This window comes from Calypte anna, chromosome 1 (assembly GCF_003957555.1).
Source record: "Calypte anna isolate BGI_N300 chromosome 1, bCalAnn1_v1.p, whole genome shotgun sequence".
In the NCBI taxonomy this organism is placed as follows: domain Eukaryota; kingdom Metazoa; phylum Chordata; class Aves; order Apodiformes; family Trochilidae; genus Calypte; species Calypte anna.
In genome coordinates, this window is record NC_044244.1 from 6,467,807 (window position 1) to 6,484,359 (window position 16,553).

Genomic DNA, 16,553 nt, shown 5'->3' on the forward strand with positions numbered 1-16,553 from the left:
TGTTTTGTTTTCTGTGGAACTGAATGAATTTAAAAATCTGCTTCCTGGATCATAATATTGGAGAAAAACTACAATGGCAATTTGGAGATCTATTTCTTAATCCAGCTTTGCCAATGATGTGTGACTTAAGGCAAACCACTTTCTTTGCCTCTTCCTTCCTCTCCCATTTCCTACCTATTTATCTGGTATTAATCTATATACATTGTTGAGGTCAGGGAAGTGCCCTTGCTCTACTTCCCAAGTGTCTGAAGTACCAAGAAAACTTCAGCTTTGCAATACTTCAATACAACCATTAAAAATATGGCCTTAATGCAAACATATTAAGCATGACAAGCTATTTTAAATGTTTGGATTCTCTCATGATGTTGACAATTTGGTTGAAAAGTTCAGAATAATGGGTTAACTTTTCTCCTTGTTAATTTTGTATAAATTAACAAAGACTTCAGAAGGATGCAGTCCTTAATGTGGTCGAGATTTCTTCTAAGTAAGCATCACTTTTTACTTAGCTGAGTTCACAAAAAATGTGTGGTGTGATCCTTAACTTTCCAGGTTTTAATGTGGGCTTTAAAAATAGTGTCATGGATATGTGATTAAAAAAGATAAATCCCTTTCTAACTGGGATTTCTGTTAAGTGATTAAACCTCTTATTTTGAGCAAAAATCCCTTTAAAGCCCTCTTGAGTGTGTTGGTTTAGAATGCAGTTTTCTTCCTTATTTATAGGATGTGCAGACTACATTTTCTTAAGACATGATTGCCCACCTTGAGACTGGTACAATTATTAACAATAGTTCTAGGGTTGATAATGTCCTTTCAATTATGAGAGAAGCTTATTCTTAAATCATGCTCTTTAATAAACATTAGAAATTTTGTCAGACTTCAGAGCTTGTTCCTGTTCTACAGAACCATACTGGATGTTTTAAATTTGCAGATGCTACTATTGAGATATTTTAATTTTTGTGTTCTTATTTTTCCAGTTGTTTTGTAATTGCAGCCAGAGAGGTGAAAGCCTTGTAATTTCAGCCTTGTTCAAAAACAACCCAATGCAGGGAACATCTTTTTCAGGGATAGTCCTTTGACTTACAAGACAGGGATGGTGTGAGTCAGGTGGGTTCTGAGGTGCACTCAAGTGTAGCAAATTGACTCTCACTATTTTATTGGACCAGCTGGTGCTGTGGATGTGTTCCAGAAGTTCATTCTTGAAAGGTTTTCAAGAAGCTGGTTAGACAGGTGAATAAAGAGTCTAAAAGTAGCTACACAGCCCTGCCTAAGCCCAGGAAACAGACTGAAAGGACCATCTGTGCCACATTTTATAGGTAAGAAATATCTGAGCTTAACAACACAGGTGAAACAACTCCCACTGGGCCAAGGGATGGTTTCCAAATGCATTAATGTGCAAAATACAAAGGAGCATGAGAGGAGTTGCAATTTTTTTTACATAGGTGCTTTTAAGAGTGCTTAGTTAAAATGTAAGTTCATGTTGCTGAGAACAGTTGAAAAAGTCTGCTTCTGAGAGGTTTAGTCCATGAGGTTCCTAAGCACATTGTTTAAATTTCAAACCTATCAGATGTTTCAGTCCTTCTTGGTTTTAAGCTAGCAATGTGATTACATTTTTGATACCAGACTTAATGCTTCTTAACATTGTATTACAAATTACAGAGAAATCACAGGGTTTTTTTCTGAGATGTGTGTGTGTGGGGGAGTAACAGGCTCTGTTCTCCTAACAGAACACAGGAGGCAGTGTTGCCTCATAAAAATGTGACTTGGCATTCAGGATACCTTTCTGCAAGAACAGTAGCTGTTGGTTTAGGCTTTAGTATAACCTATTTTAAGATAAAAAGTTCCTCATGAGAAGATGTGAAAGATGAGGCCTTTGATGGGTTTTTTTTCTTAAGGTTTTACTTCCATCTCTGCCGTTTTCGGTGTAGTACAAGGGCCTCTTATCAATGGTGCATTAATTTCCTATTTCTCTTAGCCCCTAAAGTTTATAATTTTTCCTTGAATATTGCTGTTTGAAGGGTGTTAAAGTTTGTTATTTGTTTATTTATTGTTAATGTTTTAAAATAGATTGAGCAAGGGAACTGCCAGGTACAGGGTAACTTTTGCAGTTCTCATTATATTCATAGTAGTTTATTATCCACAGAATAATCTCAGTGATTTGCAACAGAGTTCATGGCTTTCATAGCAGGATAGCTACTGGAGTTCTTACAAACCTTCTTAAATTGCTTTTCTCAGTACTGAAAACCCAACAGCATAATGGCTTCCCATAGTGTGTCCTGTTGTCAATATACACATTTGGAGTTTAACAGGCAGCTGCTACCTACAAAGAGACCTTGATCCTTCTGTACTTGGCATCTCAGTATAAATCTCTAAACAAGCTGTTGACCACAGCCCAAGGCCTATAAGCAGTAGAGTTTAAGTCTTTCACCCTTAGTAGTGTTCAAATGACAATTTTCAAAGGCTTCAGAGAAGAGAGTCCCAGGTACATTTCAATTTTGGGTTCCTGATATCTTTACGAATCTTCTTTCAGGTACCTTCAAACCTGAACAGGATGCAGGTTAAAGAAACCCTGCTTAGCCTTCTGCCTCTTATGTTCAAAATGCCAGATGCAGTAGACAAATTCAGCTGGGTATGAAAAACTAATGCTACTCTAAGTTGGTAAAAAATGTAGAGTTGCAACTCTCTCAAGTTGCTCAACATTTACACTACAAAAAGTGGTGGAAAAGGGTGTTTTGTTTTGTTTTGTTTTGTTTTTGGACAAAAAGTCATTATGATATTTAGCAGCAACTTGAGACTACAAAATCCTGAGTTTATTTTGTGTTTTGCTATATTCTTCATTTGTACTCAGTCTTGTGTCATTAGGGCTCAGGAAAAATGTTACTGCATTTTGCAGTGTTTTCTTCTTTATTCATCATTTTGCCTGTTGGCTGGATTTGGCAGCAATACCTGAGCAGTCTTTTTGACTTGGGATAGCACCCAAGGATTTAATTCTCTAACTTCCAAGGAAAGAGGAAGAATCTTTCCCCACACAGCTCTCACTGAAAATATTTGAGGGGTTGATTTTGATTGCTTTGAAGGCTGGTTTTGACTTCTGGAAAAAAACTGCATCTTGTTGGAATGAAGCAAGCGGATCCTCAGATGCGTTAATTTAGTAAAATCCTAGTGTGAAGTAACTGTAAAACTCCATGTTTTGAACTTCAGGTGACTTTTTATGTTTAGTGTATGATTGGTTTTGGGGTGGAAAGGGTGGGTGATGCTTTTCTGAACATGGGAGGCATGTATGCTAGTAGGACAGGAATTCTGAGTCAAGCAAAACTGCAAGTTCTCATGAGTTTGTTTCTCTTGACTTGACAGATCTTAACTTGTGGGTAATATAAACTGTAGCTGAAGGCTGTTATCTGTTTACACAGGCTTACAGATATATATGATCTGTTTGATTACAGTACTTTGGGAAAGAATGCCTGCTGTTGCCCTTTTTTCTTTTTCCTCTGTGTGTAGTGGATACAGGAGTTGAAACTACAACATATGAGATGTGTTTTTGGTGGCAGCATACTGAATGAACTCTTAAAATAGCTCTGTGCTTCAAACCAAAGGCTGGGCAGCCATGTCTTACAAATGCAATGCTTATGTTAAACTCTTGGATTGCTTAACAAAGTTCAGTGCCAAAGGGAGGTAGTATAAATTTTGCCATTTAAGACTATTGCTCAGCAGTAACCCTATACACAGTTCTGTGCATCAAAGGAGTTTGTTGCCAAAAAGGTCAAGGAGTACACTTGGAAAGTGCATGTTCTTTTGCTAATTCCCTTTTAAAGTTACAAGATTTATAGGAAGGTTTGCTGTAAACCAACAAAAAACAGTACACAGGTATTGACTTGGGCAGAACTGCCTCCATTCTTGGTAGATCCTGAAAGGTGACACACAGTATCAGCTCCACACAAGCAACAGAACCTTGACATCCTGGCCTGTATCCGGAACAGCGTGGCCAGCAGGTCCAAGGAAGTGATTCTGCCCTTGTACTCAGCCCTGGTGAGGCCACACCTCGAGTACTGTGTCCAGTTCTGGGCCCCTCAGTTCAGGAAGGATATCGAGGTCCTGGAGCAGGTCCAAAGGAGGGCAACCAGGCTGGTGAAGGGACTGGAGCACAGACCCTATGAGGAGAGGCTGAGGGAGCTGGGGGTGTTCAGCCTGGAGAAGAGGAGGCTCAGGGGAGACCTCATCACTCTCTACAACTCCCTGAAAGGAGGTTGGAGCCAGGGGGGGGTTGGTCTCTTTTTCCAGATGACTTTCAACAAGACAAGAGGGCAGGGTCTTAAGTTGTGCTGAGGGAGGTTTAGGTTAGATATTAGAAAGAATTTCTTTATGGAGAGAGTGATCCGGCATTGGAATGGGCTGCCCAGGGAAGTAGTGGATTCTCTGTCCCTGGGGATATTTAAAAAGAGACTGGATGTGGCACTCAGTGCCATGGTCTAGCAACCGCAACGGTGGTTCAAGGGTTGGACTCGATGATCTCTGAGGTCCCTTCCAACCCAGCCAATTCTATGATTCTATGATCTGCTTGCTGTTATGGAAATAGTTTTGTTTATTCCCACTCTCAAGAGATTGGGAAGAGCATTTCTTAAGGCTCTTAATTTAGAAGGATCGAGTGCTGTGGAATTGGAAGCACCGAGCAGAGCTGTTGTGTGTCCCCAGTTTGTGGAAATGAGCTGCTGCAAGGCATGAGGGTGGCTCTGGTGTGTGGTTTAGGAAGTTAAACATTAAAAGTACTAGGGGAAACATGCTGCAATGAAATCAGATTAGATTGCTCAAGTTTATCTAGTTCTTTGAGAGTCAAATTATGCCAACGTAACAATAAAAAGGAATGGAGCAGAACTCTTGATTCAGACAGAAAAAACCTCAACAATGAATAAACATGCACAATTCAGCCACATCACTGTCCAAACACGCTTCCAGATTATACTAGATTCTTCTTTTTTCACCCCTGATAATTGTTAAAGGAAGTTTTTTATTGTTATATTGAATTTTCTTGGTTTGTATGTCTTGAAGGTAATTTAACCATAGTTTTTGTGATTCACAGTTTTGGGCTATTTTTCTCATTATGGCAAAAAACCTTAGATGTAAAAGCAGTTTTTGATGACTTTGCTTTATTTTTCCAGATTTATTCACTGTACAGATGATTCCCCTGATCCTTCCTTGGACTATGAGGTAGGACTCTTGGCATGCTTTCTGGGTAATTTAAGCAGCTTGCTTACAGGCCAGGAGCCATTTGTGCTTGGGTATGTGTCCATAATATTTGTTTTGTTTGTTTCATTGTGTTGCTTGTGAGGAAGTTTGGTTAAGTGCTAGGGGTCATAAGAAATTCCTTTAATTACAGATCAGATAATCTTAAGTTCAGACTTTTGAAATTCCTTTGCAATTTCTTCTCATGTCTGTCAGGTTTTGCCAGGAAGGGGAAGCTCAGTAGCTGAAAGTCCTACCTGTTCTTGATAGTGTGCTGCTTGTGAGTACCACAGCTGAGGTTACTAAAAGAAGTGTGTAGTGAGTGGGGGCATCCTGAAGTGGTTTGTTATATCTTGTTTCATATGCTTGTTACCAGATTACAATGTTAAGATATTGCTGCAGATATTAACAATTCTTTAAACTGTTTGTGTGGTGCTGTTACTTTATGATAGCATCTAGTAATTTCTCCAATAATTTTTTAATGTAAATATAGCATTTGTCATCATGCTGTGGGCTTAAAGAGCTCTAGAAAAGTGAATGAACCTTGGTGGGATTTTTTGTTTGTTTTCTTTGTGGGTTTTTTCCCTTTTTTTTTTCCCTTTAAGCACTATCTAATGTGCTTTAAAGATACAAGACACCTAAAAGTTGGAAGAGTTTTGTGTTAACACTGTAGTTAGGAATGTCATCTTTGATTGCTGAGTTGATAGGTGCTGGGAGTTTCCTGTATCCAACAGCAGTAACTGAGGCCCTCAAAAAAATGGATCCATCTGAATATTTCAGTTTAGAAAATGGAGCAACTTGAAAATGCCAGAGATATGCTTTAATTACCAGGCAGTCTGTCCTATTGACAATAATAGTTTGGTTACTATTTCCATCCCATGTCCTAATTTTAACTGGTTTGTGCCTTCAAAGGCGTCACAGAATTCTGCTTGGGTGTATAGCAGAATAGAGGTTGATTTGCTTACATTTAATTCTGCTCATCAGCTCTTTTGACTAGGGAGCAACTTGCTGCCAATTCCATGATAGATTTGTTGTGTTGTACAGCAGGGTTGGCTTTTTTTCCCTTATGCTTTATCACTAACTTAACTTTGAAGTTGTTCTCTAAATAATTTCACAGTTAAGTGCCATGCAGAGTGTAAGAGCATAACATAATTAAGATGGGAAAGAGCCTCAAGAGGTCTCTAGTCCATTCTCATGCTCAAAGCTGGGTACAATGAATCATAGCGAATCATTTAGGTTTGAAAAGACCTCTATGATCAGAGTCCAACCATCCACCCTGCAGCCCCTGACCACTAAACCATCCACTGCAGCTCTTCATCTACACATCTTCTGAACACCTCCAGGGATGGTGCCACTCTTTCTGGGAAGAAGTTTTTCCTAATATCTAATCTGAACCAACCCTGGGAGAGCTTTAGCCCATTTTCTCTTGTCCTATCACTGGTCACCAGAGAGAAGAGGCCAGCATCTGTCTCACTGCCATCTCCTTTAAGGTAGCTGTAGAGAGCAATGAGGTCCCCCTCAGCCTTCTCTTCTCCGAGCTGAACAGGTCAAATGGGATCAATGGGATCAAATGGGGTTGCTTGTCATTTTATTAGACCTGGCTGGAAAATTTCAGTGGATGGAGGCTGCACAACCACTGTGAGGAAGCTGTTCCACTCCATGGTAGTTCTCATGTTGAAAAAGTTTCTTGCATCCAGTCTGAACCTTTTTACTGTAATATAGTATGGACTAGGTGGTCTTTAAAGATGCCTTCCAACCAAAAGCATTCTGTGAAATTAATATATTTGGTTCAGTTGCTTTGAAGTATTTGCTAAGATGATTATGTGAACTGCAGGCTAAGATTATTTTGTTTTCTTGTATCAGGAATAACTTCAGCAGTCATCTTACCATTTCAGAAATTGTACCCATTCACAAAAAGGTTCCATTCTTAAACAAGGCTTTGTCATTTGTTTTTCCTCTAAAACAGCTTGTTCTTCGCAAGTGGTGTGAACTCATCCCTGGTGCAGAATTCAGATGCTTTGTCAAGGAAAACAAGCTCATAGGTAAGGATTTTCTAAATTTATTTCTAATTCTAAAATTATTGGATGAAGTTCTGAGGAATTTCTGTAATTCACTGAATCATAACTAAACCTGAAGACGAATTGATGTTTTCTTCTTTCAGCAATTTAAAATGTGGCATGCCATATTTCTCTTTCCACTGTATCTGGAAGCCTGACAGCACAGCATGCTCAGCATTACAGTGGGAATCTTCTTAATTCTAAATGCTAATTCAGAAGCTTCACCCAAAGGCTGCTTTCTAAGTGACTCTGCTCTTCAGGAGCAAAAGGCAGCATGGCCAGCTTGCAGAGTAAATGCAGAGGCAGTTGGTATTTGGCTGGTAAGATGTGACCACATGTGGAAGTCATACAAAGTTAGAGAGGTCAGAACATGTCCACAGGTGTATGAGGTTGTCTGAGCTCATATTTTATTCAGTGTAGCTTAGTCAGGGAATCTGTCAACCTGTTACTCTGGTTCAAACCCTACTGTGTGAAATGTTTCAAGTGGCACTGAACAATTAGGTTATCCAGAGCACTCAGAGATCTTGTGTGTGCATTGGGAGACCTGTGACAGCTGGAGGACAGACAGATTATGCCACAGTGTGTATTTTAGGTAGCTCTTTGTTAAATTTAGCTGAATTATATTCCTCCTAAATGTGTTAACTATTTTCTGCTGCCTGGCATGGATATCTAGTGCATATACAGGTGCTTAAATCGAGTGGTTCTGGATTTCAATTTGGGATTCTGGTTTGAATAAATTTTTGGTGTGGTCTACCATAGAATCTTCAAAGATGAACAGAAATTTAAATAGCACAGGACTTTCACATTTGTGGTGAACACAGTGTCATAATTCTACATAAGCTCTTCTGATAAGAAATGTTACAGCACTGATGTAACAAAGCTTTAATTAAGACTTACAGGAAGAAAGGTGATTTTGTTTTCTTTAAAACAAAACCAAGGTTGCTTATTTGTTTATTTCATACCTACATGTTGACAAACACTAAGATGCATATGTGCAAGTGGACTGTCCAGGGTTCCTTGTGGTACAGAGGTGGAAGGGACATTAGCTGTCTAGCCCTCATTGTTTCTCCTGGCTTTTTCTCAGCATGGTGACTATGTGCTTGGTTTGGATGTGCCTTTTTGCACCTGTTAGCAGTTTGTCTCTCCATCCTGTCCTGCCTCTCTGAATCATTAGGAACATACTCCCTGTTCTTTGTTTCCTGATCTGGGTGTCCTAAGGAACTGCACATGGATGCTTTGTGATGTGCTGATCTAGGTGCTGTCAACACGTAACATTCTCTTAGCCCTTTTATTTGGATGTTCCTTCTGGTGATTCCACATTCATCTTCCATTCTCTCTCCACTCTGTCCAATTGCAGGATTTATTAATGTTCTTTGTAACAGAGTTTATCTTGCTAATAGCAGAGCTTCCCCATTAAGCTGGTATTGCTTAATGGGCACTGACAGAGCTTTTTGAAGGGGGAAGACTTAAATCCTGTCCTATTATGTGCTGCTGGAACAGCACAACTGCCAGAGATACACTATAATATCCTCTCAAACATTTGAATGTAGATTTATTATAGATTATATAGCTAGTGATTGATACTTACTTTCATATATCTCAAACATTTGTACACTAGCTAAGTAAACACTATACATTTCACTACTAGGTTTGAAACCCAGTAAGAAACTTGTTTTGTTTTTTTTTAGCTAGCATTCCAACTGCATTTCTGAAGACAGTTCAATATTTTTCACAATATTTTCCCATGCTCTTAAAATTAATAAGTGTGTCAGGTCATGCTCAGGAGTGATCCTTGCTCGGTGTAGTAATTTTCCCAGTTACAGATCAGGATCCTCCAAGATGCCACCATCTCTTGGTTTTTGTTTTTAGACACAAGTTAAGCTTTGCAGTACTATTATTAATTCAAAGTTCCATGTATATCTTAAACATTATATGAACTTCTTATATGAAGAAGCACATCTTTTGAGGTAGTCAGCATTGTCTCACAGTAAAGTTTAATTTCTGTTGTTTTATGTGGTAAAAAAAGAAAACTGTCATCATTGGTACATCTTCCTTGGGGGATTCTGGCTTTTTTTTTTGTTTCTTCTAAATAATATGAATTATTCATTCTGCAGTGGTGTGCCAGGTCTTGATTTGGTATTCCTCCAGCAGGGTATTGCAGTGGCTTATGTTGACAGTTCCTGTACAGGAGCTTCTGTCACTAAAGGTGTAAACAAAAGTGTAATCTTGTTGATGCTGACTTTATTGTATTGTAGACAAACAGAAATCTGCAATTAAAAGCTTGTGCTGTACCTGGAATAGTTTATCTAATGTTTGATGTGCAACAAAGTCCTCCAGGGGGCAAACAGGAGAAATGAGGTACTAGACTGCATGCCATCTCATTCAGTTTAGGATTTTACTTTTCATTTGTAGTGCCTTATCAAACAGGCAGGCATTATTCCATGCTTAAAAAAATAATTTAAGTGAGAATCCTTACAGTACACTAGGATCTGTTGTCTTTGCTAATGTGCAAGCTTAGCTTCTACCCTTTTCATTCCATGGTTCAAAATTCTGGTTCCTACATCTGATGGGAAGAACACAAAAAGTTTTTGACCAGAGTAACTAGAGGGAATACAACTAACAAGAAAAGAGAGGAGCACAGGCAAAGCTTCCTCCTGAAATTCACTTAAAATAGTCAGACCACGTACCTAAAATGTAGTTTGCAAAATGTAGGACAGACTGTTCAAGGGACAAATTCCTAGTGGAAGTTCTTTAAGAACTAGAGAATAAAGCCAAAGAGTAAGTAATTCTTAATGGTTGAATGGTCTCTGATAACTGCATTTTATCTGGTTGGCTTTTTTGCATGTCTAAAGCTCATAATAATAAACTGAAATTTTTGACAGGTATATCACAGAGGGACTACACTCAATACTATGATCACATCTCTAAGCAACATGAGGAGATCTGCAGATCAATACAGGAGTTTTTCAAGAAACACATACAGTATAAATTCTTGGATGAAGACTGTAAGTATCCTAAAGCTTCTGTTAGCAAGAGGAGCATGGGGGAGTGGAAGAGGATGTTTAGGAAGGTTTCTAAATACTTATTCCACACATGGTTATAAAGACTTAAACATGGAAATGAAGATTCTGTGTCTTTGAAGTTCTTTTGTGTGGGGTACTGGGAGATACAAAATTGAAAATTCTTGTAGGATAAATTCCATAGAAATGAGACTTGTCCTCCTGCCCTCTTGCTGGTGCTGAGCCAGGCTCCTTTCTTCCACAGCACATGTGAGTTGCAGTGTGCTAAATCCCAGTTTACTGATGGAGATCAGTGGAAAAATGGGTACTTCTCAATAAATAATGGCATTTGCTACACATTTCTCTCTTAATAGCTGTATTATTAGTGGTGGGTTTTTGGTTTTTTTTGGACTTGAGAGAGCAATGTAGTTTTTGAATGAGCATAAAACTGGGGACATAAAAACTGAAGGAAAAGACTGGAACTTTACAGGAAACACAATGAGTGAAAAAGATACTTTCAGAAGGCATAATGACTTTTTCTTTAGAGGCTTTTTCCCCTTATTCATGTTTTCAATTACAAAAAATTCTTAACCTGATAAGCGAGGTGGGAAAGACTTAACAAAAGGTATTCAGTGGCAAGAAGAATACTTGTTTATAAACTTGCTGCTAAATAATTGATGTATTAAAGGATTAGTGAATCTGTTTTCAAGAAGTTATAGTAGTTTCTCCTAAGAGCATTGTTGCACAGCAGTGTAGCTGCTAGAACTTTTGTATAAAGGCCATGGTATTCTACTGACAGACATAAGCAGCCCAAGTAAATTCTTATTCTTTCAATGTAGACTCTTTTCCAAATCTTACTGGAAGTAGTTTCCTGACATAACTTAGAAATGAATAGTATTCTGTTGTATGATGGGTGATGAGGAATGGTGAAAAATATGACAAAGGAATTGAAATTGGGTCTAGTATAGACCAAACCTCAATTTAATAAAATACATAAACATAATAATTGTCTGTCAGTTGTATTGCCTTCTATAAAGCTTTGAATACTCAACCTTCAGGGAAGTTTTGAAATTGTTTAATTATTTTGCTGAGCCACCAGAGTAATCAAATAGATTTGTCATGTCTGACTTTCTGAAAAAGATATCTTCTAATGTCAGTATCTATCTGATACTGAAATTTTTAATAATTTGACTCTGCAAGGTTCCTTTATTTTAGTCCAGAGAAGTTCTCAAGGACTGCTGCTTGGAGAAGACTAGTAGTCTCAAAATCAGTATACTAATTTAATAGATCTATAACCCTAATACTTTGAAGTAAGATCAGATATAAAGATCTGACATTATGATTATTATCTTTAATTTTCCTTTTTGATCCAACATAATCTTAGCTGGTATGTAATCAACTGATAGATAAGAATTCAGGGCACTATTTTTGGAAATTGATGCCTAGATTTGGGCTCTGTGAAACTGCTGTGTGGTGAACTGAAAGATCTGAAGTGGCATCTTATGTAAAGGATGTTAAACCATGCCATCTGAGTTACCTTTTGGGAAGAGGAGAGCTTGAGGTGACCTTCTGGGATGAAGGTTTGTTAACCTTTGTTTTTAGGCACTGAATGCTGGGTATTTGTCCATCTGCTGAGAAATACCACAAAGAAAATGTTTGGGTTTGTTTTGGTTTTTTTTAACCACTGTTCATTCCTCCCCCATCATATCCCTTGATCCACTGTCTGCAAGCATATGTGTTGTTAACAATAGAAATATGGGTTTGCTTGCTTGTTTGCTTTAAAAGGAAAGGTATTATAGTTTTTTTCCCTGACTTCTTGTTTTGTTGGGGATTTTGATGCTGTTTGCTCTGCTTTTTCCAGTTGGTCTGGTAGCATCTCCAGATGGAAGAGTTGAGTCAGAGCAGCTGAAGCATTTCAGAGTCAGAGCTGTAGGATAACAGATGGGTGAATGCTTTTAAATACTTCTGATATTAAAACTTTCTAAATACCTTTCATAAGAACCCAGTAAGAACAATATTCTGGAGGTATTGATATTTGTTGTAGAACTGAGCCATGGCTTCTCCTCCATTTTGAGCAATCGCTGGTAGTTGTACAACTACAGTCTCACTGGCACATGGCACTCCTGCTCTGGAGTCATCTCCAAGAAGAGGGAACAGTTCAGATTTTCTTCTCTGTGCAGTGTTTGTGGGTGTCCTGAATTAGTCACCAGTGTTCAGTGGGTCCCGATGGGGATGTAAATCCTTCTAAATGACAGCAGCTTTGAGGGCTATAGGCTTGCTTTAAGCTGACAGGTGTCATTTTATTATAAAGCTCAGATGCAAGTTTTCTATTAATGAAATATGACTCAGGAGGGTACATGGTGCAGGTGACAAGTTCATTTGGAACAGCTGGAGGAGAAACTGAGGGTTGCTGTGCTCCTCTTTGCATTGTTGACTTAGTTTGTCTTCTTGAGAAAATACAGCATTTAATTGCAGAGTGACATTTTAAATTGACATTACTAAGCTTGTGCAAAAAGCTGTGTGGATTTTTAGGCTATATGGTCAAGACCCACTTAGATGACTGGCTTTGGTGCTGTTGAGTTGTGGTTTGCCCTTTGCCCAGCCACCTTAACATGAAATGTCAGATTAAAATGCTGAGGAACTCTGCGTGGATGAACATGATCAGTCAACATCCCTGTTGCTGATGGGCACTTTCCTGAGTAGCTGCAGAGGCTCAAGTGTTCTTCAGTCATATCCTGAGTTTAGTTTATCCCACTTGTGTTGGGAAATCTCTTGGCTGAAATATTCCCTTCCTTATTAGTGAAGGAAGTGACAATACAGCATTTGTCTTAGGTTTTTCTAAATCTATGTGGGCTTTTTTTTTTTTTTGCTTTTTTTTTTTTTTCTCTTTTTCTTTCTGCTAAACTGGTACAATTTCTGCATATAGCCATGCCTGAATGCTTATCTGTCGATTTCCCTGGCTGAATAGAAAGACAAATCAAAGATTTGTTTAAGCATACAGAACAGAACCTAATAGAAAGATGCAGGTACAAAGATTCATTCTTAATTAAATCTGGGGAAGGGACAACAATGGAGCTAACAAGGCAGCTTTGCTTCAGTTACTGAGTAGCAAAGGGTCTGTTTGAAAGAGGTGTTGATATCAGTAGGTATCTGCTGTATCTGCTCTGGGTTACATTAAACAGCCATTTCACTGTTCCTGGGTAGGAACAACCTCAGGTACCAGTTCAGGTTGGGGACTGAGCTGTTGGAGAGCAGCACAGGTGACAGGGACCTGGAGGTGCTGGTGGATGGAAGGATGACCATGAGCCAGCAATGTGCCCTGGTGGCCAAGAAGGCCCATGGCATCCTGGGGTGCATTAGAGGGGGAGTGAATAGTAGGTTGAGAGAGGTTCTCCTCCCCCTCTGCCTTGGTGAGGTCTCATTTGGAATATTGTGTCCAGTTCTAGGCCCCTCAGTTCCAGAAGGACAGGGAAGTGCTTGAAAGAGTTCAGCACAGAACTTCCAAGATGACGAAGGGAGTGGAATATCTGTGTTATGGGAAAGGCTGAGGAAGCTGGGGCTCTTCAGCTTGGAGAAGAGGAGAATGAGGGGTGACCTCATTAATGTTTATAAAAATATAAGGGGAGAGAGCCAGGAGGATGGTGCCAGGCTCTTCTCTGCCAGTCAGGCAATGGATATAAGCTTGAGCATAGGATGTACCATGTAAACACAAGGAGAAATATTTTTACTGTGAGGGTGACAGAGCACTGGAACAGGCTCCCCAGGGAGGTTGTGGAGTCTCTGTCTCTGGAGACATTCAAAACCCACCTGGACATGTTCCTATGTGACCTCCTGTAAGTGACCCTGCTCTTCCAGGGGAGTTGGACTCAGTGATCTATTTAGGTCCCTTCTGACCCCTAAATTTCTGCAATTCTGTGATTTCCCTGCCACCTTCTCCTCAGTATGCCCACTGACCCCTTTGTTCCTGTGACCTGTTTGTCTTGTTATCTACTGAAGTTCTTAATCTCTGTTAGGCAGGAACTGTCTATTCAATGTTTGTGCAAAGTTTAGCACAGTGGAGTCTTGATCCTTCATTTAAATTTCTCCCTTCTGCTGTGAACCAAACAGCAGTAATGTCTGAGAAACTCTTACCCCAGAAAGAAGCTTATATCAAATGCCTTTCTTTGAGGGGGGTGGAAAAAAACAACAGAAGAAACCAGCATTAAATGTAACAACTCTGCAGCCCATCTCTCAGTTCATTAACAGTTGTTCTTGAAATGTTTCAACTCCCTCTTGGAAATGAACCTAATTATGGCTTCCAGTTCTGCAGATGTACTGACTTTGCAGATTGTGTTTTGTACATAAGTATCTATTCAGATTCAGACATGTTCTGTGAAATTAACTTTTAAAATTAACTTTTTTTTTTCTTTTCTCCTTTCCAGTTGTTTTTGATGTGTACAGAGACAGCAGGGTAAGTGAACAATAGGTGGTATGTAATAGTTCAATCTGTGGAAACTTTTCCTGAAATGCTACAAAGATGAAGTAAAGAATACCTTCATCTTGCTAGAAGTGTTCCTGGAAAAAAAAACCAACAAATTAAACAAAAACCTAGTTGATGTTATTATTCTGTTCCCTGGATCTCTTTCTATGTTGGACACTGTCTACAGTGGAAGAAGAATAGCATTAGAGGTGTAGGCATGTCTGTACCAGTGATGTAATTATCTTACAGAGTAAAAGCACATAAAAACACATAACTTAGGTTTGAGCTGCAGTTCTGCCAGTTCCAAGAGTCTCCTGAAGGGAATTTAGTTTTCTTCTAAAAAAGGTACTTGATCAATATCATGCAACACCCCTAGGTGTTTTAGCAACCACTACCTGCTGCTCCACATAGTGCTTACGCTTTGTTAGGCAGAAATGTATCTGAACATTCAAACAGAATGTCCAGGATAATAAAAAAAGAAAAAGTTGCAGGTTGCTATGCTTACTCTAAAAAATTTGGAAGATTCTTAGCACTTCTTTGAAAAGTCATTCCTTGGGCTTTTTTTTTTTTTTTTTAAATCCTGTGAAGATTGCCCCTGTAGCATTTGAACTCATCAAAACTAAAACAGTAATAATTTTTCAGACTGTCCTTGTGAAGCTAGAAAGTGATAACTTGTACTTTATAAATTGTAGTACAGGCTTCCTAGGGTTAGTTGTCAAAAGAATATATGAACATGGTGTGGCCAGGTTGAGGCTGATGGAGGCCAACTTTTTTCTTTTTAAATTGTTCCAGCTGTTCTGAGTACTCAGAAGATCAGTACCCTGAGCATCCAGATAGTGAAGTGGAGTGTGGAAAAATGTCTCATCTAAACTTCAGGTGCCAATATGTTACCTTGACCTCTCCTAGTATCTGGAGATAAATAAATCAGATGATTTATACTCAAAAAGGCAGACATGTTATCTTAAAAGCAAGCACAACCAAAAGTGCATTATATAGCCTTAAATCTCAAAACCTGATTATGGAATCACAACCTGGTTTTCAGAATCACACTAGTGCATGAGAATTAAGTCTTTCTCTTTGTTTATTTCTAAACCTTAAACCAGAAATGAAAAAAAAAAAAAGCCATATACATCTGCTATATACATTGACTTCTTTACAGGTATGGGTTTGGAATTAAGAGTATTTGAGTTTGAGATTGAGTTGAGAGTAAATCATGTGGTAGTTTACAAAACAGAAAGTAAATGTGTGTCATTTGGAAAGTTAACTATTGTATTGTTACTCAGCCTGACTTTTAATGAAGGCACCTGAAACCAGGCTATGGGCTAAAACCAGCCTTGCTGAGTGGTAATGAAAATTACCTGCTCAGGCTCAGATTGTCAGTATTGGGGATGCAGTCAGGCAAAATACTTCAGCATTGATTACGGTTCTGCCTATGGGTACTCCACCTCACAGCAGAGCCATGAAGACAGATTATTTAAGTAAAAGGCTTCAGCCTGTGTCATCTCAAATGAGCAGTGTTTCTTCATCTGTCAAGATAAAATATATCTGTTTGTAGATATCTTTCAGTGCCTTCTGCCCTCAGGTCTTGCAAACTGCCAGATAGCCTTTTGTGTGTCAGATCCTCCTCTTTTCACCCATACTTTTGTGGTTTTCAACTGTATTATTCATCTCTGCTTTTCTAAATGAGTTATAGGCAGCAAAAGCATATTGAATGTTGCAGACTGTGATTAATTTCCCGAGCCTGTGCTGCTCATCAGGCTTGTTGCACAGCAACCTCACCTGCAGAATGAGAGAAATGTCCAGTGGCTGCTTATTTTCAAGTCT

At 38.9% G+C, this 16,553-nt stretch overlaps 1 protein-coding gene across 1 annotated transcript in view; it reads left to right on the forward strand.

The window, feature by feature from the left end:
* Nucleotides 1-16,553, forward strand: part of CDC123 (cell division cycle 123) — a 37,536-nt gene that overhangs the window by 12,284 nt on the left and 8,699 nt on the right. The window contains exons 7-10 of the mRNA XM_030458952.1: nucleotides 5,151-5,199; nucleotides 7,181-7,256; nucleotides 10,154-10,276; nucleotides 14,692-14,720. Of these exons, the coding sequence (XP_030314812.1) occupies nucleotides 5,151-5,199; nucleotides 7,181-7,256; nucleotides 10,154-10,276; nucleotides 14,692-14,720 (277 nt within the window). The remainder of the gene's footprint in view (nucleotides 1-5,150; nucleotides 5,200-7,180; nucleotides 7,257-10,153; nucleotides 10,277-14,691; nucleotides 14,721-16,553) is intronic.